The sequence below is a fragment of the Komagataella phaffii genome, chromosome 1 (assembly GCF_000027005.1).
Source record: "Komagataella phaffii GS115 chromosome 1, complete sequence".
NCBI lineage: Eukaryota > Fungi > Ascomycota > Pichiomycetes > Pichiales > Pichiaceae > Komagataella > Komagataella phaffii.
The window spans coordinates 304,818-328,828 of NC_012963.1; the positions used below are offsets into that span (position 1 = coordinate 304,818).

At 42.4% G+C, this 24,011-nt stretch overlaps 12 protein-coding genes across 12 annotated transcripts; 7 read left to right on the forward strand and 5 right to left on the reverse strand.

Annotated features, from left to right (window-relative positions):
* Positions 1-54: 54 nt before the first annotated feature.
* Positions 55-1,110, forward strand: PAS_chr1-3_0163 (Uridine diphosphate-N-acetylglucosamine (UDP-GlcNAc) transporter; the record flags this gene model as incomplete). Its single annotated transcript, XM_002489461.1, has 1 exon — positions 55-1,110. One exon carries the CDS (start codon positions 55-57, stop codon positions 1,108-1,110), a length of 1,056 nt encoding a protein of 351 aa, XP_002489506.1.
* Positions 1,111-1,469: 359 nt separating this feature from the next.
* Positions 1,470-2,525, forward strand: PAS_chr1-3_0164 (uncharacterized protein; the record flags this gene model as incomplete). Its single annotated transcript, XM_002489462.1, has 1 exon — positions 1,470-2,525. The coding sequence occupies one exon, from the start codon at positions 1,470-1,472 to the stop codon at positions 2,523-2,525; it is 1,056 nt and encodes a 351-aa protein (XP_002489507.1).
* A 68-nt stretch (positions 2,526-2,593) lies between these two features.
* Positions 2,594-3,625, reverse strand: PAS_chr1-3_0165 (uncharacterized protein; the record flags this gene model as incomplete). Its single annotated transcript, XM_002489463.1, has 1 exon — positions 2,594-3,625. The coding sequence occupies one exon, from the start codon at positions 3,623-3,625 to the stop codon at positions 2,594-2,596; it is 1,032 nt and encodes a 343-aa protein (XP_002489508.1).
* A 768-nt stretch (positions 3,626-4,393) lies between these two features.
* Positions 4,394-5,863, reverse strand: PAS_chr1-3_0166 (Hypothetical protein; the record flags this gene model as incomplete). Its single annotated transcript, XM_002489464.1, has 1 exon — positions 4,394-5,863. The coding sequence occupies one exon, from the start codon at positions 5,861-5,863 to the stop codon at positions 4,394-4,396; it is 1,470 nt and encodes a 489-aa protein (XP_002489509.1).
* A 481-nt stretch (positions 5,864-6,344) lies between these two features.
* Positions 6,345-8,375, forward strand: PAS_chr1-3_0167 (Protein with a role in 5'-end processing of mitochondrial RNAs; the record flags this gene model as incomplete). Its single annotated transcript, XM_002489465.1, has 1 exon — positions 6,345-8,375. One exon carries the CDS (start codon positions 6,345-6,347, stop codon positions 8,373-8,375), a length of 2,031 nt encoding a protein of 676 aa, XP_002489510.1.
* A 203-nt stretch (positions 8,376-8,578) lies between these two features.
* PAS_chr1-3_0168 (Peripheral membrane protein required for vesicle formation) lies at positions 8,579-14,158 on the forward strand (the record flags this gene model as incomplete). The annotated part of the gene is made up of 1 exon (XM_002489466.1): positions 8,579-14,158. One exon carries the CDS (start codon positions 8,579-8,581, stop codon positions 14,156-14,158), a length of 5,580 nt encoding a protein of 1,859 aa, XP_002489511.1.
* An 89-nt stretch (positions 14,159-14,247) lies between these two features.
* On the reverse strand, positions 14,248-15,060 carry PAS_chr1-3_0169 (Hypothetical protein; the record flags this gene model as incomplete). The annotated part of the gene is made up of 1 exon (XM_002489467.1): positions 14,248-15,060. One exon carries the CDS (start codon positions 15,058-15,060, stop codon positions 14,248-14,250), a length of 813 nt encoding a protein of 270 aa, XP_002489512.1.
* A 2,651-nt stretch (positions 15,061-17,711) lies between these two features.
* PAS_chr1-3_0170 (Zinc-finger DNA-binding protein) lies at positions 17,712-18,635 on the forward strand (the record flags this gene model as incomplete). The annotated part of the gene is made up of 1 exon (XM_002489468.1): positions 17,712-18,635. One exon carries the CDS (start codon positions 17,712-17,714, stop codon positions 18,633-18,635), a length of 924 nt encoding a protein of 307 aa, XP_002489513.1.
* Positions 18,636-18,809: 174 nt separating this feature from the next.
* PAS_chr1-3_0171 (Hypothetical protein) lies at positions 18,810-19,514 on the forward strand (the record flags this gene model as incomplete). The annotated part of the gene is made up of 1 exon (XM_002489469.1): positions 18,810-19,514. The coding sequence occupies one exon, from the start codon at positions 18,810-18,812 to the stop codon at positions 19,512-19,514; it is 705 nt and encodes a 234-aa protein (XP_002489514.1).
* Positions 19,515-19,657: 143 nt separating this feature from the next.
* Positions 19,658-20,143, forward strand: PAS_chr1-3_0172 (Subunit beta1 of the nascent polypeptide-associated complex (NAC) involved in protein targeting; the record flags this gene model as incomplete). Its single annotated transcript, XM_002489470.1, has 1 exon — positions 19,658-20,143. One exon carries the CDS (start codon positions 19,658-19,660, stop codon positions 20,141-20,143), a length of 486 nt encoding a protein of 161 aa, XP_002489515.1.
* Positions 20,144-20,499: 356 nt separating this feature from the next.
* PAS_chr1-3_0303 (uncharacterized protein) lies at positions 20,500-20,970 on the reverse strand (the record flags this gene model as incomplete). Its single annotated transcript, XM_002489471.1, has 1 exon — positions 20,500-20,970. One exon carries the CDS (start codon positions 20,968-20,970, stop codon positions 20,500-20,502), a length of 471 nt encoding a protein of 156 aa, XP_002489516.1.
* Positions 20,971-21,210: 240 nt separating this feature from the next.
* Positions 21,211-23,670, reverse strand: PAS_chr1-3_0173 (uncharacterized protein; the record flags this gene model as incomplete). Its single annotated transcript, XM_002489472.1, has 1 exon — positions 21,211-23,670. One exon carries the CDS (start codon positions 23,668-23,670, stop codon positions 21,211-21,213), a length of 2,460 nt encoding a protein of 819 aa, XP_002489517.1.
* Positions 23,671-24,011: the final 341 nt, after the last annotated feature.

The following is a 24,011-nucleotide window of genomic DNA, read 5'->3' on the forward strand; positions in this document are numbered from 1 at the left end:
GAACTATATTTATTTTTCTCTTCCCTTCCCTGTTCGAACCCAAAACACGTCAAGATGATCGATATATCCCCGTTTTTGATGGTGTTCACCGGATGTTGCGGCAACGTCTTCTCCTTGGAGACCTTGGTGACTAAGACGACCTACAGTGTTGGTACAATGGTAACATTTTGCCAGTTCTTGTACGTAGCTCTAGTCTCGTATCTTTTCGTGATGCTCCCAGGAGAAGGAGGCAAAAAGACAGATGATGTGCTGTTGGCAGGCCCCAAAAAGGATTGGTACAGCTCTTGGCTGCCAGAATCTAAGGTGCCTATGAAACGCTACTACGTGAACATTTTTTTGTTTTTCGTGACAAATGTCTTGAACAACTACGTTTTCGTGTTCAACATTGGCATACCCGTCCACGTCGTGTTCAGAAGTAGTAGTGTCACCGTGACCATGTTGATTGGATATTGCTTTTTGGGCAAAACCTACAACGCAAAGCAGATTTGGGGTTCTGTGGTGCTATCAATTGGTGTCATTATAACAATGATTGACAACCAAATTGCCCAAAATGAAGCAAAAGGTGTTGAATACACGGGAAATTTCATTGATTGGTCTGCTATAGACCTACATTACATGTTTGGTATATTTGTGATGACCCTGGCCAACGTTTTAACCTGTGTTATGGCCCTTTATACGGAGACTACTTATAAGAAGTACGGAAAGTCAACATGGATGGTGAATCTCTTCTACCAACATGCATTTGCATTGCCATTATTTCTTTTTGTTTCCTTGAATCTGAAAAGAGAGTTTGAACACTTCACGTCCAACCATGGATCTTTGCTCATCAACTGCCTGACGCAATTCCTCTGTGTTGCAGGTGTTAATAAAACGGCATCTCTTTACAATGCTGTAACCCTATCCATCATTCTAATGATCCGAAAGTTGGTGTCTTTGCTGATTAGTTGTTACTTCTTTGACAACTCCTTCAACGCAATGGGATATTTTGGAATTTCAATGGTGGTGGTCGGTACCGCTCTGTACACTATGGGAGGCCGAAGCATTTCACCTCCACTTGCAGCAAATTCCGAGAAGCTTGATCTTGAGAGTAAGGGAAACAATCAGGATTGATATCCCATCCTCTTTTCATAATATCTCAAGGAGCCTACTTTAGCATAATGGTCATTTTTCATAGATAGTAGACATGTGTTTAATCATCGCTCAAAAAGTGCGTAGGAGCATTTAATTCATCTTTCTAAGTAACTAACCCAATCTTTTTATGGATCTAAAATGCTCTTTTCTTCAATGTGCCGTAACCGTTGACGCAGACCATACACTTACATAATCATCACGACGCTTTCGTACCGCTCGCATCTCGATCTCATTACCTGAAATAGCTAAGCATCGATTTCCTTCTCTTCCCGCACCAACTCCGTGCGCTCTGTATACTCCGTCAACACTGCTCTAATTGGTCTCTGAATGCTGGTATCATGGCCTACTTCACACTTCCGGAAGAGTACCTCCCAGACCTGCAAGACGCCGTCAATTTCTTCATTTCATTTGCCCCATTTCTCAGCTATGGCACCACAATTTACGGCATCTCCCAAAGCCAGTCAAGTACAGGCTTCTCGCTAGATATTTGTGCCACCATGTTGCTCAGCGCAAGTTTGCGAGTGATGTACTACTTCAACGAGAAGTATGAATTCACCCTGTTGAGGCAGTGCATCGTCATGCTTATCATCCAGATATTGCTCTTGAGAACGGCCTTGAAGTATAGATCAAACACCTATTCATGTGACAATCTTGTACAAATGCCCAATTACAACGTGATATTTGTGCATAAAATGCAGGAATTAGTGGCCCAATTATCAGAGAGCCTGATCAACGACTCTGAGGGGATACCAGAGCGCCTGGATCTGATCTGGAAGGCATGGGTCAGTACTTGGCGCCTCTTTTTTGTTCTCATCATTTATGGCAACTTTGCCAACTTGTTCCTTCTTTTTGACGTCAGCTACGCCCGCCCTTTAAACTTTTGGCAGTGGGAGGAACAAGAGACCTATTGGAAGTTCTTAGGTTGTTTTTGGACTACAATAGTTTCCTTAGAATTGTTATTATACAAGAATGAACAGTATGGGAACATCATAGGGGCCTTATCTTTATTGATCGAGAGCTTATTGCCTTTGCCCCAGATCCTTATGTTCTACAGAGTGAAATCTGTTCGAAATTTCAAGTCCATTTTGCTCCTCAGTTGGCTGGGCGGAGATATGACCAAGATTTCATACCTCGTATTTGGTACAAACCAAGTCTCTGCATTTTTCATTATTGCTGCCGTGTTTCAAATGAGCTTAAACATCGTCATTACATGCCAGTTTATTCACTACAAAAGAATCGAATACGAGTACTTTTCAGCGCACACGCTAAACGGTCTAGACGAAGTTGAATTCCCCATAGAAATGGAAATGAGATTAGCTAGAACTCGTTCAATGACGAGCAGTTCGAGTTCGCACGGAGTCGATGTCAGGACTCGGAGTGGTACCGTCGTGTAGTTAAAGATTGTCATTTATTCATTCATTTTGTCATTTACTCATTCATTCATTCATTATTCTACACTGTGTCAACGTTCATTCAAAGTATAACTCGTTGCTGGACTTTGTTCGTCATATCCCTTGTGAGGTCCGATAACCGATAGCCCATTTGATTCTGACGAATTTGGACGAAACCAATTGTTAATCCACGAATTGCTACTTCCCATTTTTTGGTCCATGAAATGAGGAACTGGAATTACACCCTGTTGTAATAGAAAGGATCCATCAAATTTTGGAAGGGATGCTACCGGTTGCTGTTGTTGCTGCTGTTGTTGCTGCTGCTGTTGCTGTTGCTGTTGTTGTTGTTGTAGTTGTTGCTGTTGCAGCTGGGTAGTTGAGTTTACTCCTGTGTTCAAGGAAAGTGGAGTTGATAAAGGTAAAGACATAGATATGTTCATTGGTACCTCTTGGTACTCTAACGAGTTACTTCTGACTAAAGAAAGCTCGTCATCAGACGTTGCTCTTCCTCCAAGGGTACTCTCTCTCAAGGCAGTCAATAATGACTCTGAAACAGTGATATTGGCCAGATATGGATTGTCAGACGGCCTGTTCAAACGATGGTTCGTTACATCTTCCGGAGTATAATAACTAATCAAGTGCACTGTTTCCCTTTCTTCATTAGCACCGGTCTGGAAAGTCAAGGAGAGTGTTTTTTTAATAAGTCCATCCTCTTTGAAGTCATAGGAAGTCACCAATGATCCCACCAACTGCCTGGTATTTGGATCGGTTACATCCACAGAAGTCTTTCGCCTCTTTCTCCCCTCCTCAGTATCTTCGTCACTTTGCGAGTTTTTGGGGGTATCCTTGTCCAGTTCCCGATACAACAAGAACTTTCCAAGGACTCTAGATGGAGACCAGGGGATACCATCGGTCCATCGTTTGATATGAGACCGTTGCTCGACAAAAACAAATACGTTACCTGATCGTATTAGCCCATCTCGCTCTCTTTCTCTTGGTCTTCGGGGAAGAAGATTCAAATGGTTATTTAGAGCTGCCTGGATCACGATCAACGCGTCGCCAGTGGTAGATATGTAGCCCTGATAGGTAGGAGATAGGGCCATTTTTTAGAAGAGGGAGAACTTAGATTGGGGGAGATTGTTTGGCATATTTAAAGTTTCTGGCCAAGTTGGGGCCTCGCGCAAGCTTACTATGGGCAGAAGGAGAGTGGCTGCTTATTCCGAAGGGCAAGTTGGCGGGGGAATTTCGTGAAACTTTTTCTTCCTACTCATCAGATGAAGCGTAAATATAAACTCAGGACTAAGTTATGGAGTCGCAGATTGGTGATGTCCTCCAGACCCTTGCAGAAGATGAGATCGTGTAATTGAAGGAAAAAAAAACGAAATCTTTTCTAAGTAGATTGAAACGTCATGGGGAGACGCTGTCAGAATAGACGGAGAGGGGGTATCACGGAGGGTATCACGGAGGGTGACTCGATTGCGCATTTGTTTTTCTGACGTCCAGTGATTGAGAGGAAGTTGCGCGTCCTATTTCCCCACATTCTATTTTGGGGTAGATGCGCGTCCTTTTTTAGCTAACGGTGTGGCTCTTTCGAGGAAAGAAGTCAATGACCCATCCTATGCGCATATTACAACTAATCTGCGCAACTACCCCTGTTTCTTCACACAAACTTTTACGCAAGAACAATAATGCGGAGATAAGGTTCTTATACTGTTTTGGCGCTGGAGCTTCACATCAAACTCAATCTCAGACGGTAGTTGCAAATGCACTATCTAAATGAGAAGAACACCACCATCAGTCAGACGGCCTTCCAATGGCTTAGCCCACTTAATGGGTACTAATATTATTACTGCATTCCTATATATATCCTCTTATGCATTACTAAACTTTCGGTCCAGTTCCCTCAGGACACTGGCAACGCTTCCAGCCTCAACCAGCATTCCCTTGGTGGTCAATTTCCCGATCAATGTGTTAAAGTTCACTTCGTTGAAGTTGGCATGTCTTGACAGCGTCTTGTAGGCGTCGCTGCATGGTATGAAGACGTTATCCTGAATTTTGGGTAGTGGGGCCTTCTCTTCGTCCTTACTGGCAATGGTTGTGCAGAATAAAGTGGACATCGGATCCCGTTGGCATTGTGAGCAAGTTCCTGGGTTACCTGTACATGAGCCTCTATTTTGAGATTCTCCTTCGGCTAGCGCAGTAACCACCGTGCTGAGAGTCTTGAGATCCTTGTTACTGGCGTGTCTGCTGATTGCTGGGGCATCTGTCTTAAGAGAGACAGAAGGACCTGGATGCAAAACGGGCAACGATTGTCTGGCGTTGGAAGTGAGAGAATTGGCCCTTCCGTTGATGATAGGCGGAAGACTGGTCTCGGCTAATAGTTCTTTGTTGGCCCTTTCAAGTTGAGCCTGTTCTCTCGCAACTTCTCTGCAGACACATGGGGTATCATCAGAACAGAATCCACATTCTTCTATATTGGTATCAACCGCACTGGAGGTCGCAAACATGTCGTTGTTACCATTTGAGGAGGAACTATTCTGAATCTGTTGCGGCTGTGCTTGAGTTTGACTTCTAGAAAGTGCTACAAATGAGTTGTTTTCCCGTGAGGCAAACAACGAAGTCTTCTTGAAGGCATTTGTGAAATCAACTTCATTCCCGTCATCATCACCGACACGTCGTCTTTTCAAGGGAACTGCCTTCATGGGCTTGAAGAGTTCCATGGACGACGCCTGCGTCGTACCTTCCTTCACGCCAATAGAGGCACACACACAATCATCTTTCATGCAAAGGCCGCAATCTGGACTGTCTGATCCGCCATCCGACATGGAATTGTCAACTGTATATGGTGTAGACTCTGGACGGTAACCCGAGTTCGGAGAGGGAGCATTTGAGGAAGGAGCATTCCCAGTAGATGAAGGCGCAGGTGATATTTGTTGTTGTGGAGAAGTATCAAACCCGCCGTCATTACCTGCCAGTAGCCTGTCGGTCTGGCCTTCTATGCCTATCTGTTTCTCCAACTTTTCAAGTCTCCTCAATAGCATATTCTTGTCCCTTTGCAGTTTCTTAATTTCATTATTCAATATACCCTCCTTGATGCTCTTTTCTTTTTCCAGTTCCATTAATTTCTCCTCCAGTTCGTTGACCCTGTTGGCCCTTCTCTCTCTGAACGCCCGCTGGGCAGCTCTATTCTGAGCCTTTCTCTTGGTCGTGGGAGTGTCTACACTGGGCTTCCTACCAGGCTTTGGCCGAGGAGGCAATACCCACTCCTTGGAGGTTACTATTTTAGTAATCGGCTTTGAATCGTTCTGTATCCTTGGGGCCAAAGGCTGTATTGTCGTCATGGCAAAGTTCGGTTGTGTTTCTGTCTTCTCTGCCTATCACTCGTACTCGGACAGAACTTTTCTTTAGGGCGGAAAAAACTTGTAATATGAGGCCCTCCTTACTTAATATATATTTTATACGATGGCACTGATCAATCTGATAAAATTTCCCTTCTTAGCACGACCTGACCTCCGATTTCAGATTGTCAATAGGTGATTGGCTGTACTTCGAATTTAACGGACTTATGTAGAAGTTCGGGCGGATAATCGTCACGTGGTTGTTTTGTTCAAGCATTGCCGAACGGAGGAGAAGAGGAAGAGAAATATGTCACGTGAGGTGTCAGTTTTAGAAGGTAAGAGAGAGAAAAAGTTTATTTCTAAAGCAAAAAAAAGCTTTCTACACGTGACAATTCTCGTGATCTCTTCTTAGGACGCGAGTAGGGGAAAAAAAATTCATGTACCATGCAAGCGTACTGAATTCAACTACTTCGACTAATCGTACATGAGGGTCTACTCCACTTGGACCACTCCAAAAAGAGGAGGCCCACGTTTGAAACCTGTAAGTTTCCATCCAACCACTTTCAGGCCCTCTTTTATACTTAAAGATTCCGGGATCCCGCTTACATCCATTCGTTGTGGAGACCTCAGTAATGTGCGGAAGGTTCCTAAATTAGCACATCGGCTGGACAGAGTGTTATTCCAGCCTCTCAATTACCACTTCCTGCAAGATCCAAGATCCAGCGTTTATAATTTTAATCCTTACCTTCAAAACTTGATACCTTTGAAAGAATTGAACCAAAAACTTCTGGAAGGAACTTTTGTACCGAGTGAGAAAGATAAGAACCTGTTGAAGTTATGTCAAGAACACAAGACCAATTTTTACACCTCAACAAGTGCGGTCACGGGAATTCTCTCGCATATGCATTTTCTTTTATCTAATATGAAGGGGATCAATGGAGATGTACTGTCGAAGAACTTCAAAGAAAAGCGATTCCGATTCACGAAAGGTGCTACCATTCCTGGTGTTGTACTGGCCATGAGAAAAGACACAGAAGGTCCAGATTGTCCATTTTCGAAAAGGCGATATGCAATTGGAGCTGATCATTCTGCTGATAACGAAATAGTCCTGAGTTTAATGGGACATTTCATGGAGCGACTATTAGTATGTCCTCCGGAGATTTACAACCAGTTCAGAGCTGATTCGAAAGTACCTTTTGAAAAGGTCAAGGAAACATTTCACGGCGAAAGCGTTTACAATTTCAGCAAAATTTCCAACTTTATTTTGCGATCACAACTTGATTGCCAAGATCAAAGACTTCCGAACGGAAACAAGTCGTTCGATATCAAGACGAGAGCCGTCTGCGCCGTTCGTCATGACATTTCTCATGTAGAGCGTGATGAATACACGGGGTATCAGATCGTACGAGCTCATGATCAGTACGAATCATTTGAACGTGAATTTTACGAGCTGATGCGTTCTACAATGTTGAAATATTCTCTTCAAGCCCGCATAGGAAACATGGATGGGATATTTGTAGCATACCACAATATTGAAAAAGTTTTCGGTTTTCAGTACCTTCCTTTGGAAGAGATTGACTATATTCTACACAGTGACACATTAGAATCCACACTAAATACCAAAAACGACGTCCAAGACCAGGATAAGATAATGGGACCCCTCGGAACCCACACCCCAGATCTGAAAAGAATTCTCAGTACCAAGATTGCCAACACAGAATATAAGTTTAGCATGGAGATCATCAACAGGATCTTATGCAGAATTCTTAATAAGAAGAGTGATCCTAATGTTACACTCAGTGATAACTACAGAATCGTTTTCAAGACCGGGAAGTTCAAGAAAAAAGTTTATCTGTTTGTTCTTGCATCTCCAATAGACGAACAGATGGTGCAGAGAATTCAAAATGTATCCAAGGAAATCAGCAATACCACTTTAGACAAGCAAATTGACATCGAAAAACTTCTTAGTGGAGACAATGACTCCTCTGAATCACCGCTTAATGAAGATCTGTTAAAAAAAAATTACAAGAGCTTTGAGCATCGCAAGATGGTTCGTGAAATCAACCAGAAAACCAGTGAAAATGCTTTTGGGTACCGTATCAGCGTCGACCACTTATTTAATGGAAAACATTCAAAGATGGCTCATCCAATGCCGACATCTTTAGATGATGACTGGGCTTTGAATACCTACGTTACTAGCGTGCGCCCCAGTTTGGCCAAATTTTTGTATTTGAAATTCTTAAAAGAGAAGGAAGACATTTGCTGGAGAAGCTTGTATGACAATGAAACAGAGTCTGAACCAGATTCCGAAATTTACAAGGAAGACGATCTTTCCGATTCAAATTCCGAAATTCGGTCAGAAGCTGATAAGATGGAGTTGCATCTTAGAGAATTAGCCAAGGATACTGAGCCCTCTCAGTACCAGCAGCTTCTTCGTGCATTCGGAGGAAAGGGGCGTTTAAGAGAAGAAAAATACCGACAAAAACCACCTAAGCATATCCAACTGGTGAAATAGACCAATAAATACCTGTAACTAGTCGCAAGATCAAAATTCCCCTGTCACCCTACTAGACCTATCAGTTGTAGCGCGGAATACTCCGCCTAGGCTTATCTCCTGCCAGCCCTCGATCCCCCGCTCCACTTCGAGCCTGCACTATCAACGATCAGGGCAAGCGATACAAGTATTCAATACAAACACAACCGCCCTCAATCCTCAGCATGGCAGCTTGGATGCCACAAAATATACAAAAACGGCTGTTGCGCTACGTGTTGCAACAGCTGTCTTTGTTTGCGGAGATTGACCTTCCCAATTTAGATGTCTCTCTTGGGACCAACTCCAAGGTGCATCTTAAGGAACTTCAGTTAGATCCTGATAAGGTCGATATCCCAAATTTTTACCTTCGTAATGGAGTGGTCGATGATATGGACTTGACTCTCACTTTATCGAATGGTGTCAACATTGAAGCAACGGGTGTCAACCTAACTCTGGCTCCTTCTATGACAAATGGAGTAGATTTTGACCCTGGAAAGCTATCATTTTCCCTTTATCAAAGCACTGCTGATTTGGCCACTTCAGTCTTTTTCGTTGACCAAGACAACAATGAACTTCCCAAGACAGATAAAGAATTGGATGATGAACATGATTCTTCAAAAAATGTGGCTAATGATGATGATTCAAGCCCACTTGCTGATAAAGAGAACCCCAAACAGCCAAGCAAAATGGGTAACATGATGGCCAAGGCTGTAGAAATGGCCCTTTCTAGGCTCCAGGTTCAGTTAAAAGATATCAATCTGACTATTATAACAGACGAAAGTACGTTTCAGATCTGCATTGAAGAAGCATCTTTTGATACTACGGATGGGGTTAGAAAAATTGAATTTAAAGGAGCTGAGTTAAGTGTTTTAAAGCCTTCAGTTTATCCTGGAGATCAACCCCAAGGTGAATCACAAGATGATAGTGAAGACGATGATTCGGTTGATGAGAGTAGTTCCTTTGATTCACATCCAACAGATTTCATGTCGTCATCGTTTATAGGAAGCAGAGAGGAACTTGAAAACAGTATGCTCAACTCACAAAGTTCTGTCTATATGAGTGCAACCTCCAAACTACTTACGAAACCGAAGCATTCAACCCGTCATCCATCTGAAACAAAACCTTCGGTTACACTAGGACACGTTAATGAAGGTACGCTCACGTTCGAAGGGTTACAAAGTTTTGAAAATGTATCCATCATTATTGACCAAATTCACGTTGCAGTGAGTCCGATTCCCGAATCTCTAACAGCATTACTGGAAACACTATCCAAGAGACTTAAAATTTTAAGAGTTCACTCTGCAAAGTCCAAGACAAGTAACACAACTACATATACATTCAGCTCTAAAGATGGGCTACAAGAGGAACCAGAGTTTTCTGATCAAATCAGTACTAGCAGCTCGACTGGCTTCAAAGAGTTGAAAATTAACGAAATTGTGATTTCTTTAAATTCAGCACTGGGAAAGAATGGTGCTTTTGCAATAGATAACTCACTCTGTCTTAGTATCGAATCTCTTGAATTAGCAATGGTCTCTGAAGGTAATCTCTCCGGAACACTAAAGACTCTGAAAATGAATAAGTCTGAAACTAGTGAAGTGTTTTCCTTCCAGCCAGGTTCCAATTACGATGTACGATTTGAAATGATCCTTGACGATGATAATGACCTTTACAATATTACTATACTATGTCCAAAGCCTGGGGTGTTCAATCTCAATGAAGAGGTATTGAACCATTTGTTATCATTTTGTTCGAAGATACCAAGTACGTTACATTCGTTGCAAAGTTATCAGTACCAGAAAGCAAAACTGGCATCGCTTTCCAACCCACAGTCAAACTCAAATAATGATCAGGAAAATGAAATTTATTTACAAACGGCATCTTTTGAATTCATTTTACAGTTAACATCCTCTGACAAAGTGAAATTAACTTCCTTTCCTCTATCATTTAACTCTAATACCGGAGTTATAGAAGTAGAGAGAATAGTAGTAGAGCGTAAATTCAAGGAAAATCAAGTACAAGGAGACCCTCCCTCTCAAGATAGATTTAAAATGCAGCCTCATAAGTCAACAAACTCTGGATGCCTAACTTGCCGCAAAAGACAAGTCAAGTGTGACGAACGCAAGCCGTTTTGTCTAAACTGTGAAAAAAGCGAACAGAAGTGTACTGGTTTTACCCATTTATCCAAAGATCTCCCTTCCAGTTCCTCTTCTCTCAGTTCAGATGACTCTTATAAATCGATACTATTAATCAATGGTCTGAAAACTTATCTATTCAAGAAGCCGAAGAAGGTGAAAACTTTCGATAAATCTGGAATCCAATGTTCGTATTTGTCGCCTAATGCTTCGGAAATTGAACTGATTGAGCTAGAAATGACAATGTCAGATTTTACTTCTTTGATTGATTCGTTGGAGCTTTTTTTTGAGCAGCTGAAAGTTGTGAATCATCCGAAGATGGATATAGCTAAGGAGAAAACAGTTTTCCGGACCTCATTCAACTCCAGAAATCCTGTCAGGAATCCCAGGGCTCTTGGTTCCCAAACAGGGGCAATGTTTTCCCATTCGTCACTAGTCTCATTTCTTAGAATAAACTCTGTTTCATTTCTTTTGAAAGAAGCTTTGAATGGATTTGGTGATGTCTCTGGTAGAATAAAGTCTATTAATTGTAACTTTCATGTTAAAGGCTTTCAAGACTTTTTTGTTGGGAGCTTAGACGTTGCTAGAATCCACAAATTATCGTCCCAATTGATACTGGAGAAAGTTGATGCTCCAGGAAACAAAAAACCAATGCTAATTGCTAGGTTGAAATCATCGTCTCTGACGATCCAACTGGCTGATTGTCTTGCTCATTATTACGGTGAATGGTTCTCATTCTTGCACCAATGCAATATGAAGGAAAGGGAAATTGTGAAGCGCCAAGAAGATATTGGTCCCAAAGATAGAGCTCGTGATTCAAACAACTTTGTCATCAGTCTCCACCTAAACAATATAATTATTGAATTGAATCCAGTAAGCTTGAAAAGTAAAGCTGTTTTGTTCATCAAGAAAGGATGTGGAACTGTGACTTTTGGTTCTCAAAGACTTTCAATCTCATCGTCTCTAACTGAGATTACGCCCTTACTGATAGATGATACAAAGAATCTAAAGAATGAGATAAAACTGGATTCAAAAAACTCACATCCTTTGGGTAATTCTTTCTTGCTGTTGCTTATGGACATGGGATATATCTCTATGGGGATGCTTTCCTCGGTCTCCGTTTCTTTTGAAACTGAGAGCAGCGCATCTCTGATAGCACCTGTTAATGTAAATGTTATGTGTGATACTTTACGTCTCGATATATGTGCTGACTCCTTACAGTGTTTGCTTAACTTAATCAAAGATTTAAGACAACCGATAATAGTTCCATTTGAACAAAAGTACAGGACACAACCTGAAACTCCTTTGGATGCTCTTAAAGACGTTGACTTTGATGCATTTCTTCCACAGAAAACAAAAGACTCAAATAATGTTGCTGCGACAAAAACACGTACCTTTTCAGAAACAGCGTTGAATGGTGCATTCAGACCAAAAGTGTATTCGGACGGTTCGTTGGAGATAATTGATAACTACTACGAACATGAATCTGTGAATCAAGGGTTAGACAATCGCACTTATGGGGATCTTGAAGTCTTTGAAGAGAACTCCGAAGATGACATTTCTTTGGAAAACTCTCTCAACATGAAACATGATCACTTTTACCATACTTCTTTTATGGATAATACAAGAAACACAGAACATGTGCCTTTCAAACTTAATCTTAGTGTTGAAGCTGTATACATCAGGTTATTTGATGGTTATGATTGGAAGGAAACTCGAGTATCGATTTTGAACGCAGTGCGAAGAGTTGAAGCCAAAGCAGCTGCAGAGCTTTCCAGAATTGAGAAGATTAGGAATACCAAGTTGCGGAGAGATTCCTCAGCCTCCAACTCTGGTAATGAAGGCTCTCTTCAAACTGATGATGACTCTGCCACGAGTGGTTCCGTCTCGGAACCAGTGATAGAAGAAACCCTTTATCAATCCATACATTTATCCCTCCCAGTTGGAATGGAGCCAACTTTGTTAGCTGAAAGGGTCAACAATGATGTAAACTTCAAAAGAGCTAGTTCAGATTCTCTAGACAAGACACAGTCTCCAAGTTCTGTCAGTTCAAAGTCGCAGGTATCGTCTCCACAAACTAGACGCCTGAAACTCAAGAGGTCCACTTTTCATAAAGTTGCCTTGGAATTACGAAATCTGAGCATAACTTTCAAGCTGTTAAGTTCTTTTGATCCCACAACAATCAAAAATAAATCGAGTATTCGAAATCCCAACTCAGCAGAGATTGTCAATAGAATTTCTGTTGAGGTGGATGATTTCTTAATTACTGATAATATTCCCACCTCAACATGGAAAACATTTGTAACATATTTGAAGGAAGCTGGGTCTAGAGAGTTGAATTCAAAGATGGTCCATCTGGATATTGCTACAATTAGACCCACTAGGTTGTTGGCCACTACAGAGATGAGAATAGAGACTAACGTGTTACCATTGAGGCTATATGTAGACCAAGACACCCTTGACTTTTTGACTAGGTTTGGAGAGTTTAAGGACTTGAGGTTTGTTCCTCAAGTGGTCGATGACGATGATCTTTTTGTGTCTAAACTTCACGTTTTCCCAGTTCGTCTAAAGTTAGATTATAAACCCAAGACGGTTGATTATGCAGGAATAAGATCTGGAAAGACTAGTGAGTTTATGAACTTTTTTATACTTGATGAGGCTTCAATGGTTCTTCGAGATGTTGTACTGTATGGGGTTAAAATAACCAAGTTAAATCCCATACTAAACGGAATATGGACACCTGATATTACTCGCAATCAACTGAAAGGTGTTCTTTCGGGGTTAGCATCTATCAACTCGGTTGTTAAAATTAGCTCCGGATTCAAGGATTTAATTGCTATTCCTATGGAAGAGTATCGTCGAGATGGAAGATTGATTACTGGAGTACGGAAGGGGGCCTTTTCATTTGCAAAGACCACAGGAAACGAACTACTGAAGCTGGGAGTCAAGCTGGTGGCTGGAACGCAAACCATTCTTGAAAATACTGAGCAAGTTTTGGGTGGTGAAGGAAATCTGGCTAGAATGCCAGTTCAGGTTAAAGAGAGGAAACAACGAAGAGATTCTGATGAGGGCAACTTCTATGTCATTACCGATCGTCAAACATACGAGAGAAATTTGAAAAAGACATCAATGAACGAGTCTATCATTGGGAAGACCTCGCTACGGGAAGCCAATCGTTTTGATGAAGAGTACGATGACGACGACGACGATGAAGATGATTTAGTGAATAAAATTAAACCGCACTTAAGGAACACTATGTTGGATAGCCAATTGTTTCTGGATGATAACGAGATTGAAGATGAGTACGAGGAGCAAGAGACCGACGAGTCTCAAAAAACTATCAGCTTATATGCCAACCAGCCTACTACCATGAAGGAAGGGCTGCAACTTGCGTACCAGTCGTTTGGTAGGAATATTGACTCCGCTAAGCGGGCTATATCCAAAGCAAGCTCTAAGGTATCAGAGGACAACCGTACATCTAATATTGCATATGAGGTGATGAAAGCAACTCCTGTGGTTGTGCTACGACCCATCATTGGAACAACAGAAGCTGTTTCAAAAGCATTATTAGGTGGGCTTAACCAATTCGATCCAGATAATAGGAGCAAGTCTGAGGATAAATACAAACAGTAAAGAAACAAAGAGCAAGTGGGTAATTCCTAATTCATGTTATTAAACAATCGGGTATTGGATATTGATGTGTAAAAAGAAAGATATAACTACTATGCACTTGCGGAAACTGTGTTAGAACGAAGTGACTTGTTGATCGTGGATGCAGTATCCTTGATCCCCTTGTCAGCCTTCTCTAAAAGTTGATCTACGCTGCCCTTAGTCTGCTCCAATACAGTATTGGTCGTCTGTCTGAAATTGTCGTAAAACTCGTTGGATAGTTTTCTGGAGGTACGGGCAGCAGCAAAGGCTTTGTCACTGATCTTCTGATCGTCCTTTGAGCTGAGCTCAGATTGGTAAGCGGAGTTGATTTTCGAAGTGACAATTTGGCCCTTTTCGTAAATATTTCCGTAGGTTTTGGAAGCAATCAAATAGAGTCTCTCAACTTCATCCGCATAATCTTCTGGGCTCGTAACAAACTTTGAAAGAACATCACCCCCTGGTCTCAATACCGGGTTGAGTGCAGGTCGGACTGAACGCTTGAGGTCTTCCCATCTGGTTGATACCCTTTTAGAAAGCAATTCATAGTTTTTGACTGGGATGCTGATTAAGTCTTGATATGTGAGCTCAGTCAAAAATGGAAGCACTCTATCTGTGGTTTGTAAAACCAGGTACTCGAAAGAACTATCTAGCGCATTCAATAGAGAAGCCACAAAGGGGACCCTATCGACCACGTTCACTCTCAGGATAGTATATAGTTGAATGACGTTAGTCCAAACCCATCCAACCCAAGCAAATCCCACGACATACTCCCAAGCCTGTTTGAGCAAAGGATACTGTGACAGATGGTGAACAGTCTTGAGCGGATTGTTGAGTTGCTCCTTGGAAGTAACTTCTTCCTTCAGATTTGGGGTGGTTTGAGTCATTAAGGTTAGTTTGTCAAAAAGCAAGTTTAAAAGATTTTGTAGCTAGGGGGATAAGGCTAAATTTATAAGAAAAGATAAGCTGATGCGAGATTAGGAGAAATAAAAATTCTCAGTCAGTGGCATGTGAAAGTTGCCATCACGTGCTCGGAGTTGAAACGTGGTAATACGTGTTACATATAATCATGTCGTCCGTCAAGAGCTGGATGAGAAAGCGTAACAGACGCTTTGGGAAAGAGAGTTGGCAGGACTTACACGGGTAGATAGTAGATACTTTGGACAGGCCAGATAGAGCGTGAACTGGGATCATCAATTGGACTTGTTGTGGATAGGGTGTCTTGATTGAAAAAAGTGGCACAAACGAGATTATGACACGCTCGAGCTGCTGAATCAGGAACAGAAAGTTGCATACACTGTCAAAAAAAAAAAGTCAGTTTACACACGGAATGATATTTGACTCATAGTGACATAGTAACGGCTTCGAATGTAACCAGAAATGGAAGCTCGTTATCGCAATGAAGGTATGTGCAGTTCGGGATAAGAAGATTACATGCGGACTTGCTGCATCTTTGATTGCGTTACCATGTACTAGACCAATTGGGAGTGGGGGTGTACTTAATCTTGCGGAAAAACCAACCCAGAGCGTTTCCACAAATAGAACCTTAACACAATAGGGTCAAACCTTACCTTTTATCTTACCGAAAGCAAGCAACATGAATTCTTGCCAGTTTTTAGTGGGCCTGCTTTCATTGGCTCTAATCTTTTCGCCGAATACAAGCCAAGCGTTGTAACCATAGTTTCCCAATGTTGTGAAAGAACTGAACGTTCCTGCGGAGACGATTGCAAACTCATGCTAGAATTCTTATTTATCAATTTTGATCGCAAGTGTAATCTAATCAAGGTTCTGTTTGTGCCCACATACCTGATTAGGTTTGCGAACCCTTGTAGATAAGTTTCCTGCACAAAGAACGATTCGTTGTCAAATAGGTTTGCAAATAGGTTTGCTAGGCGAAGGGAAAGGAAAGGTCTTTGGGAATGTTATCCTTTTGGCCGGCAAATGTTGGTTCGACAGGTTGTACTTATGCCAGTCTTTGCCCCTTTTGTGTCTTTGAAGCACACAGAGGGAATACAATGTGTAAAGTGCAGTCTTTCTAATTCAATGTGATAAGACGTAAGAATTTAGTTTCAGTGCCTGAATGAAAATCGGATGACATTACAAACTTTTCATACTTGGCAACTGGGAACTGAAAATACAAGAAGCAAGACGTCCCCACTACTTCAGTAACTTACGACAACGGAGTAAGAATGCTTTTAATTGAGCCAATTTAGTTTACAACTACTGTCAAAGCCCTTATCTTGAAGAACGGTGTTCAGGTAAACTTGGGAGGATGAGCTCGATTTTAGCAACAGTTGCAACCTAACAACTACAACGAGATCATGATTTGCATTTCACAAATTCTTGATTGTATATTTGACGAGCTCATCCCAGCATCTTGTTGTGCCTTCTTCTTCTCAACGACTTCACATCGTGGTTGGGGCTAATTGAGCTCGGCTACTCTTCTATTGCATCTATCTGATAGTTCCATGAATTTGCTACACATTGATCTTCCTGTATTATGACTAACCATTCAGAGTGCCAACGCCATTATAAAGTTGCACATCAGCCGTCGTGGATCTAGCAGCTAGACAAAGTAGATCTTTGTAAAGTTGACGTTTTCTACTTGGATTGAAAAAGGTTTGCTTCATGATGGTGTAACTGTATCGACGATGGTAACATGGTTACATGGCTACATTCAGTGATGGAATCGATCAAAACTGAAGTACCAGCTCTCCTAGGTTGTTCCAACAGTTGGTGATACCAATGTGTGTTCTTTCGATGTGATGCCGGAGCTAAGATTTATGTTGACAGGAACATGCAGGTTTGCCGATCACTGAAATACAGGATAGCAACGCAGTAAAGCTATCTCTTTGACAAATTTTCCTTTCTTTTCCTGTGCATAAACTGCTCACATTCAGTCAATATTCACAAGCTATGGGTCTTTGCCTCTGTTCCTATTCATCCCTGTCTTGAAAAAGCAAGTCGCAATACATATTTGGCTTAACGATCTGGTTATCAATCCTTAATTTCTCGCATACCAACATCTAACATCTTTAGTGTACCTACCATTAAACGGTTGTCCTTACTAAAGTTCCCTTTTTGTCCGTCCTTACTTGTATAATTTCACGTGATGATTGATATTACAGTGCTATTATTACCAATACTCAGGCCTAGTGCAATAGTGACCATGTTCGACTATTCTTCCTCCGACTTTCAGGAACCAAGAAGGTAATTTGTACTTCTTCCTTTGAAATTTTCAATAGCATTCATTTCGACACTCCCTAGAGGTACGTAAAAGTTTATTATACCAAGTCCGCCCTCCGAACTCCTATTCCCATAAGTAAAATGCCATCAGGGATCCACACTTTTGGCCACACTTTTTACGAACAACAAACGTGATTATCAATATGATGTGAAGACCCCCATCAAAAGTGATGGGAGCGGTGCGAGTGTTATATATCACAACACTCCTACATGTCATCTGTTCTTTGGACTGAAAAACTCATCTAGAACAGAGTAAAGCTACAAGGAAGGAGTATTGTGGGTGGGCATAGCAATGAGCAAACGGCATACTAACAACCGTGATAGAGACGGTGACGATAGAAGGAACAGAACCCGAATTGATTTCATCACCAATTCCGACTCGCCAAAGCAAACCAATTTACATCACTTTCCGAGACTTCCTACACAGATGTCGATTATGGGACACAGCGATGCCTCCCCTGAAGTATCTGAGATAGCGCCTCCCACGCCGCCTGTCAAACAGACGGAGGAAGACATCAAGTTTTTGCAGTTAGCCAATGAGGCACTTGAAAAAATCGGCACGATTGATCCTTCCATCAAACAGGTCTTGACGAGATTGCAATACGCTGCACCTCCGCATGGTGGTGTTCCCATGGGCAACGCTTTCAGTGCGAGCAGCGTCAATAGCGTCGTTCAGAACACACCCTTGGTGGATGAACTGGCGATTAACCATTTCCCTAACTTCAACAATGACATTTTTTATGACGAACACCATCTGAACCTCCATAGCAACAATAACAACAACAATACCAACAAAAGTATACCGAGCGTCGCCGGTACGACGCCGACACCTACTACTGCAAATACTTTAGGCGAGACTACATACCGAAAACGTGTCTACGAGCAGGTTTCTCCGACATCCTCCATGTCGTCACAGAGCTCATCTAAGGTTGATAAACCCTTTATCTGCTCTAAGTGTGCACTGGCGTTCCGGCGCTCGTCGGATCTGAAAAGACATGAGAAAATCCATTTGGAGGTGCTTCCGAATATCTGTTCCAGATGTCAGAAGGGCTTCGCCAGGAAAGACGCTTTGAAGAGACACATTGATACTTTAACGTGCAAGAGAAATAGAGAAAAGCTGATGGTCAAACAGCGGTTACAAGACTCAGACTCTGGAGACAACGGGGATAAAGGAGTGGTCCATGACATTTTTTCGCAGTTCGGTTTTGGTAAATAGATAGAAACCCACTCTGTGAGGATTATAATATTAATGATAGATAGTCGGCAAGCTTGGCCGATGTGGAGAGAGCGTTAAGTAAGCACTTTAAAGCTAGTGATAATTTTTCGCGAGGGCAGGACTTGATAAGATGCACTCTGAACTGGATCTTTCTTACCCTACCACCACTCAGACATGGATTACAATAGCGTATTGGAGACTGGCCCCTCCCCAAAGCTTAAAGATCTCAACGAAGAGATCCGCTTGAAACTTCAACAGATCCCCGATTATCCGCTGGATTTCAACATCTTCGTTTACAGAGGTGTCAAAGATATTCGAACAGAAATTGAACCAGAGCTGAAAGAGTTTCGGGTTCAATACAACAACCAAAACATCAATGACGACCCATTGACTTGTACCGCTCGTCTGCAGGACAGACTTTTGGGATTTTTAATTCTAGAACGTCATAGAAGGGATATAGAGACATTGAATAAGACCTTGGAGGCCCAGGATTCAAATGGAAAGACTGTTACGTTGATAGAGCTGCAAGATCCGTACAAATATGAGATTAAATCACCGTTGTATCTTCAATTGATGTCACAAAAGGATTCTCACAAACAAACGTTCCACAGGGTGGCGTTGTTGCAGAATCTGGAGTACCAGTTTGAGTCCAAAGTAAATCCAGAAGATGACGATGACATTAAGGATGATAACTCGTTAATCCAGCAGTTTGTATCCAACGAGGAGATCATGAACTTTGACCATTTATTCAGACAGAAGCTTTCCAGTCTCAAAGACGCTGCCGAAGCTCAAGAAGCCATGGATGACTCGACAATCCTCCAATTGATGATCCCCGTGGCCGCCCAAAAGCTACTAGTAGAGAAAGACGCCCTAGCATAATATATAGATTAGGGCACTACCTTTATTGGACCTTTTTTTTTTTAGCTTTCTTGTAGCCGTATCGAGGGTCGTGCGCGAGTCCTCCCGACGACTCTTCTTCGAAACCTCACAAAATTTTTCAATTTCCCAACCCCATCGATAGGATGCCAATTGATCAACAGAAATTAGAGAAGCTACAAAAGAGTGGCCCAAGAAGAGTCGGAGGTGCCAGACTCAAGCAGAAAAGATCCAACAGAGATGCTGAGGCTGATGACACCAAATTGCAAGCCACTCTGCAGAAGTTCAACGTCCAGACTTTGACTGGTGTCGAGGAGGCTAACTTCTTCAAAGATGACGGAAAGGTACTGCACTTCAACAGAGTCGGTGTTCAGGCTGCTGCCAACTACAACACTTATGCTTTCACTGGCTACGCTCAAGAGAAGAACATCACCGATTTGATTCCAGGTATTTTGCCACAATTGGGTGCTGAGAACTTGCAATTCTTGCAACAGATTGCTGAGTCTTTGCAGAAGAACCCAGATGCTTTGAACGCTTTGAAGAACCAGAACCAGGAGGGAGCTGAGGCCGAAGACGATTCTGAGATTCCAGAGTTGGTCGAAGGGGAGACCTTTGACAAGAACATCGATTAGGCTGTTGTATGATCTAGTAGATTATGTAATGAAAACCATAAACAAAATAGGTACTGTAGTGTTGACTACTGGGGTAAAAAAGGGCATAGTCAACGTTGTAGGTATGGTGAAGGTCTGCAGTTTGGTGTTGGAGTGCTGTTGGACTACTGGGACCATCCTATACTGTCTTTCTTTTTTTATTTTTTTGCTAGCAAACTAGACGGAGCTGAGGGGAGAGGGCTCGTTTTTTGTATTCTTTGTTTTTTCCTTAGTGTCTGCCTTCTAGGCAAGGAAAATCTCTGGGTTCTTTCCCACGAATAAAACCCCCTGCAGGGTCATTTCCGTCCTTCCAGAACCTCCTTCGATCCTCCCCGGGCTCACCTTCCGAACTTCATCCACTCAAAGTCAGCACATATGCAGACAAGGTTGCCACAATCAGAGCAGCGGGAGCAGCCATTCGAACCATTGTCGTCGTTACCCTCGTCCATAAAACTGTCATCAATGAGACCTGCCTCGATGATGCCTCCTGCAATGATGCCTCCAAACTGCTCGCAGTTACTCACATCGTTAAAGAACCCCAAAGGATCCAAGCCCATGCTCAGGTCGCTGAATTGGCTTAAGTAGTGCTCTCTGTTTCGTTTCTGCATGATCTGTTTACTCTTCAGACTGGTCATCCTCCACGTCAGATTCAAAACTCTGTGTGAGTTGCTCAGATAGATCTTTTTATTATTGTAAACCTTCCACATCTCTAGGCAGTAATCCGTGTTGCCCTCAATCTCACTGCAAATCTCCCTGCGGAAAAGACCCGTAGGTGTGTTATTCTGCTCTTCACTTGATATGATATCCATGGTAAGTTACAGGACAAGCTTAGTTCAAAGCTGTCTTATCGATATATATTGATTAGCCCTCTGCACCTGCCCCCACTGTTTAAAGTATGTATGTCTTATCTATGAACGAATCGGGTAACGAATGCAACAACACGAATTCGTGTAGTAGTGTCAAGAAACATAAATTACATTTTATCTCTCCTATATGTGAGTGATACACAGTACAAAAGGGCATCTGGGCGTCCCCTAAACTTCAACTTTTTACTTTTTGTTCTTTCGTCCAAATAACCCCCTCTTCTTCTTTTTGTCTTTGTCAGATTCGGCTTTTTGTTCATGAACGTTCAGCCCAAGTGGCTTGGACGCAAATTGTTGCTGTCCAGAGCCAGTAGTGGTTTCAGTACCGGGCGCACCTGCGGTCGTTGGTGCCGCTGATCCTCCGGCTGCTGCCACCCCTGGCTGTAGCTCCGGGTTGGAATTTTGATACCCAGGATGTAGATATTGTCTGTCATCAGTGAAATCGCGATCGTCCCTGTCAGGCGTAACAGTCCCCTGGCTATTCGAACTATGACTCTGACTATTAGTTCCTTGTCGGTTAGGAGGCTGCAGCCTTGATTGGGGAGTCGCTGAATTTGAATGGTTCTGGTCCGGCATACCCATGACGGACAATCGGTGCGAGAGATGATTCACAGGTGGAGCAACACTCACTGGCTGCGGTTGTCTGAGTGTGCTCTGACTGGCCTTTGCATTCAGTGCGTGTCCCTTTTGACGTGGCATCATGTTGAAATCATTCCCATTGTATCCAACAGCACTGGCAGAACCAAGGTTGGGTAATGTGGATTGCCTGTTTTTACGGTTAGTTTTTTGAGGAAAACGAGCCATGTCGCTGCCAAGTGCTGCTTCAGATGGGGCATAGTCCATCTGAGGTACAGATGATACTCTCCGCTGTACGGGTGGCTTTGGGTACTGGACTCCAGGAGGAGTTGGTCCTCCAAAGCTCTGTTGTAATGGCGGTGCACCGTACCCTTGAGGAGCTGCACCAATCGGGAATCGTTGATTTGGAAAGCCTTGAGGAGGTAGTGCATGGGGTGGTAATTGGTGTGAGTTGTTTGGATACTGGCCTCTAGGCTTTTTGATCACATTTCCATACTGATCATATTGATTCTCCACGTAACCATGCGATTGATAATGTCCGTGTAAATTACCAAGGGACCTATTGGTAGGGATACTGCCATAAGGACCGTTTTGGGGTGGCAGCTGAGTCATGGAATGGTTTGGTCCCATTTGACTGACAAAACTATTAGCCCTTCCAACTTGTGATGATGGAGGTGGATGTGTAAGGCGTGAAGGTCCAACTGGTGGCCTTTGTTGGTAGAAGTTGGCTTGCCTTTGAATGTCCGGAGAATCGCCAAAGGCTCCAACAACACCTGCCAGTTCTTCAAGCTCTTCTTCAGGACCGACGTCAGCTGATGGAGGCTGAATTGGCGCATTTTGAGCTACTGGATGAGGTTGCTGAAATTGTTTATAGTCACGGCCATTTGTTTGCGCTTCAGCAGGATGCTTGGAAGGTGCAGACTCGGCTTCTTTCAATTGAGTTCGTAGACGCAAGACTTCCTCGTGTTGAGCTCTTAAAGAGTTCAAGTTTTCAGGATTCTTACGAAGCCACAACATTGATTTTTCGGTGGAATTGGTATTGATCGAGGAAAATTGTGACATTATGGCATAAAGAAATTCCAAATATGGAGTTCTGATTTTGTTGTCATCGGCCAGAAGGATTGGCTGTAATAATAGAAGATCTAGAGACAGTTCATTTTGATGGTAGAAATCATAAAATAGCTTCGGTGCTTCCATGAGATCATCAGTTAGTGGAACACTTGGATATAATTGGCACAACCTCTCAATGAGAGAATCCTCATTATCGTAAGATTTGAACAGCTTACATCCCATAGCTTTAATTACTGTGATAACTTCCATGATCAGCCCACTTATTAATGGTTTGGCTAGCATTTGTCCGTGTAAATCCTTGGGAAAAGGTTGTTCAAAAATGATAGATAGAGGTTCAATAGAGATTTTGGGCAAAGCAAACTTCCACTGATACGAAAGAAATTCCAAAGGAGTGCCCAACTTGTACACGTCAATTTCACACGATTCATACAAATCAGATATTTTGTTGATCTGAACGACTTCGTCTGCCTCGTACTCTCGCTTCGACTCATCAGATTTACCAACGTAAACAAGTTCGCTTTCTTTCTTTGAATCACAGACCTTATACGTATTTTTCTTGACAGATCTGATATCAAAATCACTCATAATAGAGAAAATTTTCACTTCTGGCTCTTGCAAAGTCAACTTGATGAAAGGTTCCAAATTAACGTAGTTTGTTGATTCTACTAACAGGTTAAAAGCCTTTCCCGTGCTCTGGATTTGTCTCTTGGCAAAATCACGTAAATCAGTACAAATTGACGATAGTTCATCCAGGGAGGAAGCAGACACGATCACCATATCGTATAGTTTAACACCAGAATTAAATACCTGATCCAAGGACGTGAACTTCGAGGAAGAAGTAAACCTGGAATTGCCAAATTTCTTGGAGTACCATTGAACAGTAGGCCCATCACTGCTTACAATAGTCAGGTCGCATATAGTAGATTTGAACAAACGCCAATTATAGAACGCCAGGTTCGGGTGTGAACCAACGGAGAGAACGGACTGACGTTCTGACATGTGTTTTCTGATACTATGACTATGGGAGACCTGGGTGTCAATTGCTTTGAAAATATGAGAGTGTTTTTGCGTGACTGGGATGGAAGGTGACAGGTCTTTTTACCAGCTTTTGTCAGTGATAAGTGTTCAGTGTCGATTTAAGGTCGATGTGGATGTGTTTTGAGAAATGTTCAAAGTATGCTGGGAAGAATGGTGCACCGAGAAACCCCCGGAAAGGTTTTTCACCAAGTTCAGATTTAGAACAAATTCCATCGCGAAGGGTAATCTCTTCTTAGGAGCGGGCGCAGATAGAAGCCCACTGCAAAGTTGAGAGAAGAAATCCGAGGGTGATGCGGCCGAAT